The sequence below is a fragment of the Myotis myotis genome, unplaced genomic scaffold (genome assembly GCF_014108235.1).
Source record: "Myotis myotis isolate mMyoMyo1 unplaced genomic scaffold, mMyoMyo1.p scaffold_m19_p_15, whole genome shotgun sequence".
Classification (NCBI taxonomy): domain Eukaryota; kingdom Metazoa; phylum Chordata; class Mammalia; order Chiroptera; family Vespertilionidae; genus Myotis; species Myotis myotis.
The window spans coordinates 16,802,525-16,808,135 of NW_023416319.1; the positions used below are offsets into that span (position 1 = coordinate 16,802,525).

The window sequence follows — 5,611 nt, forward strand, 5'->3', positions numbered from 1 at the left end:
TTGTTAAGTAGTGAGCAGTGCAGTAGGGCAGCAGGAGGGGCATGCATGGGGCCAAGTCACCTAGGGTTTGCCTGTACTAAGCCCTGCTTGGCTCTTGACCTCCCCCAGGTGCTGGAGGTAGTACGAGCCAACTATGACACACTCACACTGAAGCTGCAGGATGGCCTGGACCAGTATGAGCGCTATTCGGAGCAGCACAAGGAAGCTGCCTTCTTCAAAGAGCTGGTAAGTCTGCCCTGCTCCATCTCCATCTGTGTCTTCTGGGGACCCTTTCCCAACCACTGGGTTCTACTCTGCAGCTGAGTGTCTAGAGAACAACTGCAGTATTCCAAAGGCTGATGAAGTGTGCAAACTTCTCTCACAAAGCAGCGCAGGACCAGGCAGTGAGAGAAGACATTCCCTAGGGTACTGGTGCCAGGTTGGGAAGGGTGAGAAGCCCGAGACAGCACTGCCCACCTCTCTTCTGCAGCCATAGAGACAGCCCTTGCACAGCTCCAGCTGGGCCTGGGGTTTGACATGTGTTCCCAGTGGCAGCTCTGGCTCATTACTCCTTATCCTGCCTAGAGAGCAACTAATAAGAATAATTGATTCTTCTTATGCAGTCACTTTCTAAATTCCTAACTGGTTCCTGGTCTGTGTGTCCCTCCCCCACCCCCCAAACCGAGTTCTCTAGTCTTCACTCTCTGTCCCTACTCCCACTTTCCAATCACTCAGCTTCCTACAGCCTCCATCCATGGCCACCTGGAGCAGTGAGCATTTGCTCTGCCTCCTACTCCACCTCCCAGTCAGCATCTCTTCACAGAACTGGCCTCTCCCTGTTGATGGTCCCCCTCCTGCACACTGCTCAGAGCTACTCTCAGGAAAAGCTCAACCTCCCTGTAGTCCTGCCACTCCGCCTGCCTGGTTGCACATGAATATCCCGGCTGAGGGCTGAGACCAGGATACACAGGCCTCTGTACCTACTTCCCATGTCCTCAGACCTCCCACTGCTGGGCAGAAATTGCATCAGCCCAGCTTTTACTATTCTCTGCTGACTGAGTCCAAGATGAAGATTCTGGATTTTATTTAGCTCATCTGTCTTGAACTAAACACAGCCCAACTCTGACCCTAACTTGACATTTCCAGGATTTTGGACTTCCCCAGGGTGAGGAAGACATACTCTGGGTTGAGTTAGCTGGTAAAAAGGGAAGCCTTTAGTGTAAGGAAATAGAGTATTTTTATGGGGTAGTTGGCAAGTCTTTAAGGTGATGGAGAATTACTGGGGTCAACTTAACAAAGAGACTAAGTTATTGGGAGATGGAGATGGTTGTGGAGGAGAACATTAGAGGAGCTCTATCTCAAGGCTCTTTGACACTAGCTGCTACCTTACTCAGCTCTCCTTATACCTGTACCTCTGGCAGAGGGGAGCAGAGATAGTCTGGTAGAGTTGGAGCTAATGAGCTTGAGCTGCTTGCTGTTTGCCATGCCTCCTTTTCCTCTGCTCCCAGCCTGACGACTACATTATCTTTCCCATAGCAAAGCAGAAATTGAAGGAAAACTCCCTGGACTTTGGGGCCCAGCAGAGTTACGCACTCTTTTTCTCCTTCCTCCCTCCTCCCCTTTTCTCTCATACAACATTCACGTCTATTTCCTATGAATGGATCTCCTTCCAGAGTCAGCTTAGCCCTCTGACCCCTTTTCCATCGATCTTTTCCCTGCTGACACAGGCACCACTTCCTGCAAGGTTCTGGGTCTGTGGGTAGAAAACATGTGAGGTGAGCAGGAGGGACACAGCAAGGGCACACTCCAGACTTCCTCTAAAGTAGGAGCGCATATTTGTGGTATGGAAAGAGGGCTGGACTAGGAACTAAGAAACCTGGGTCCTGCCCCAGGCCTGGGACTCACTAGCCATATGGCCTGATCCTGGTCATTGTCCTCCATAGATCATACTCCTGTCATCTATGCCAGATAAGGCCTGCATCTCTAAACGTTCTTCCCAACCCCAAAAGGTAGATAAATACAAATGGAGAGTGAGAAGACTAGAAATGCATCCAAAAGGGGGTAATTCCAGAGTGTGAGCCCACTAGCATCAGCTTCTCCTCCATCACCCTGTGCAAGGCCCAGGCAGGGACAAAGGCCTGCCCTGTCCTTACTTGTCTGAGCTGCTGCCACCACTTGAGGGGCTCAGATCCTCCTCTCACGTCCACGAGAGCTTCTGCCTCCCAGCCTCCTTTTCCTCCCCCATCACCGAGCTGTTTGCTCATTTGCCTGCCGGGATGATAGCTATTAAGGATTTATTTCCTGAGAGAAACTTCTAGTACTGAATCTTGGCCTTGTGCCTCAAACACTGCCCTCTACTGTTTGTAACAACTCTCTCTTCTTTTCTCTCTGCCTGTGTCCTCCTTCCTATCTCCCCCACCCTTTCCCAGGTTCGATCCATTAGCACCAACGTCCGGAGAAACCTGGCCTTCCACACACTCAGCCAGGAAGTCCTGCTCAAGGAGTTCTCCACTATCTCCTGAGACCAGCCGCTGACTGCCCTTACCCATGAGGCTTTTGGGCTGGAGGGGGAGTCAGAGGAGAGGGGGCTGTCCCCAAGGTTGGAGAACAACACAGACACCCAGTTCTCTCGGCGAAGGCCATGCTTCAGGGGAGCTTGGACAGCAGAGGCCAGAAGGGGCAAGCCAGGGATAATCTTATTTGGGGAGGGGTGGGTGGGCACGGAGAGAAGGCTCCCTGGACATCCCTTCACATTTCTAATCGCAATTACAGGTTGAGGCTACTGACTAATTTTCAGGTGCTGTTGGGGCAAGCCTTAGGGTGATGCCAATACCCTGAGGATCAAGGGCTCTCCAAGACGTCTGAAAACAGACAATTCTCAGATGTAGGTGGAACTAATTCTGCTTCCTTTGGCCTGGGGCTCAGCTGGACTTGAAAACTGTCTCCCCTGCCCCTGCTATCACTCTGTCCAGTCATTAGGACTCTTAGCTCAGGCTTAGGGTAGGGTAGGAATGGAGTATCTTCTTCTGTTTTCTAAATCCAAAGCTGACTTATCTGGGAGACTGAAGATTAGAATCCACCCAGTGCTCTGCTGTGCAGCCATCACTTTCTGGATTTGATTCTTGGTGCCAGCAGTACCTGTTACCTTTCCCCTGCCTTCCACCCATTGGCTCATCACACTTTAGGGTCACAACTTTAGCTTTTCATTTTCAAATCTGGTTTAAACTGTCTTTAGGATGTTTGTGTGAAATAAACATTGACAGGTTTTCTGGAGCCCTCAGGTGCCTACTTAGCTGGTTCCTTTTCCAGCAGCCTCCCACCTCCCTAGCCACCCCTCCTCTGGGAGCCCTGCCTGCCTCTGCCTGGCTCCCTCCACGTGTTCCACCCCCTCACCCGGCTGTTGTTTACATCCAGCCTGCCTGAGAATTTCCTCTGGGGAGGGATCTGTTTCTAATGTGGTTTGGTGCCTAGGATGGAGAGAACCTGCTGGGGGCATAGTACCCTCCATCTGAAAGAGGCCAGGTGAGCATCATGGAGAGGCCATCCCGTCTACCCACATTGTAGGTGAAGCCACAGGCAAGACTCCTGACATTTGAGAATTTGGCCTGTGATTCCTCTGAACGGCCTCCATAGGACTACCCAACAGCTGCCTCCTGAGTAGCTGCTGCTCTGAGATCCTCCCTTTCTAAAACACTTCCTAAAGCCTCAGGATGGCAGGGAGCACGCAGCACAGGAAGAGTCTAGGAGTGAGTGCAGGGACCTCCCTGGCTACTGTTCCACTTAAACTTCCAGGGAGGGATACTTGCCCCCCAACCCCCGCTTGGCACCAGGGTTCTGCCTCCAGCATTGAGCAGATATGCACTATGAATCCAGTACCAGAGAATCCACCAACATGCTGCCATGGACAGGTGTAGATTAAGAGATCAGAAGCTGGGTCACCTCTGCTCACTAGATGGATAGCTCAACCTGGGGCATTTAGTGGAACTGGAGCTGGAAGCTGGTGGCAAGTTGAAATGATTAAAAATTGATTTGTATGGGACAGTCTTTTTAGTGTCTTTCTTTTTCCTTAATCTCTTACCCAGAACTCATTTCTCAAATACAGTGTTAAGGTAATTTCCAGGTACTGGTCCCATTTGGCTATGGGGGCCCTGCCTATCCTTATAGACTCTCCTCTGGAGTCTCTGGGCCATAGAGGAAGCAAATTCAGTTCAGAGAAGTCCTTTGGGTGGAAAGAGGGAGAAGAAAGTCCCCTTATCTCCAAACTCAGTATTGAGGAGGGCAGCCAGCCTATTATGGACCCCTGCTAGTCCTTCCTATGAAGTGAATAAGTGCAGGTCAAGGGCATGAAGTCATAAAGGATTCCAATGTAAAGGCCCTTCCATCTCCGGCCTATACACCTTATGCTAAGGACTCTAAACAGGAATCCCGTCCCCTCCTAGAACTGAACTCCAAAGCATCTGCCCGTGCTCTCTCCATTCCCCAGTGTCTGGGCCAGGTCTAGAGGGACCCTCCAGAGCCAGGGGAGAACCAGGACCAGGACATCGCTCCCAAAGACTGTCTTTCCTTTGGCTGCTTGTCCCCTTTTCATGTCTAGTCTCTCACCATAATTCCTGCTGGGTTAATTGAATCAAATGCTTGGAAATTAAATCCAATGAAAGGAATTGAACGTGTTGGGGTCATTTTAGCAGAAGCTTTCGGTCTAAACAGGTCACTCCTCCAAAGGAGCCATTGGGCAGGCAGGATTACCCGGGACACTGCCACTATACCATCCAGACCCACCAAACACTGCCCTCCCCTCCATCCTCATTGGGGGGTGGGATGGGGAGGGTTCGTGGGGAGGGAGCGGGGCTCACATCAAGAGCATTTATTCCCCACTGTGGATCTTCACCTGGATCCTCAAACTCTCCGTTGCCACCTCCTCCCCCCCAAAAAAACTTATGGATAAACTAGGAATCTAGGACAGAGCAGGTGATAGGAGAGAGAAGGCCAGGCAAGTTGAAGAAACAAAAGAGCAAGAAAGTCTTGAGAAGCTGCCCTGTTTCACTTTTCCTTTTCTCCCCAGTTGGCCAACAGGGGTCATTAGATCAGGAAAGAAGGCGCCCTGAGAATGAATGGGCCCAAAGGCCTGGAGTGAGTGAGGGTTGGGGTACTTCTGAGAGAAGGGAATTGCAGCCCACTGGCCCGAGAAAAGTCTGTATTAGTGGCACTGACCCCTCTGAATCCCCACCCCCCCTTCAAGCAGGGTGGGCACTGGCGGGGGCAGGGGGAGGAGGGAGGCACCGAGACCCATACATAGGAAGAGAGCAACAGAGAAAAATAGGGGCTACACAGGGACTGACTAACGGGGACTCGGATGGGAGATTTACCCGACCTGTGCTGGCTTAGAGGGGAAAGTGCCTGAGAATTGGGGGCGGAGTTTCCTCACAGTGGGGCCTTTCTGGCCCTGCTCTCTCTCTTCCACCTCCAAAACCCAGGGCTTCGGGTTTAGGGGGTAGTGTTGTTGGAGAGCCAGTCTCTCTCCCCGCACTTCCCAGCTCACCCTTTCACCGGGTGCCTCCCGGAGCTGCAAAGAGGAGGGGGCGGGGGTAGGGGGAGCCAATCCCGGCAGCGCCAAAGGGGGGAGGCAGTGGTG

General features: G+C 51.9%; 1 protein-coding gene across 6 annotated transcripts in view; it reads left to right on the forward strand.

The window, feature by feature from the left end:
- The window catches only part of ARMH3 (armadillo like helical domain containing 3), a 158,424-nt gene extending 154,406 nt beyond the window's left edge, over positions 1–4,018 (forward strand). For all 6 annotated transcript variants that reach the window (XM_036336210.1, XM_036336211.1, XM_036336213.1 and 3 more), the window contains 2 exons: positions 109–225; positions 2,409–4,018. In XM_036336210.1, the coding sequence (XP_036192103.1) occupies positions 109–225; positions 2,409–2,501 (210 nt within the window). In that variant the 3' untranslated portion in view covers positions 2,502–4,018. The remainder of the gene's footprint in view (positions 1–108; positions 226–2,408) is intronic.
- The last annotated feature ends 1,593 nt before the right edge of the window (positions 4,019–5,611 follow it).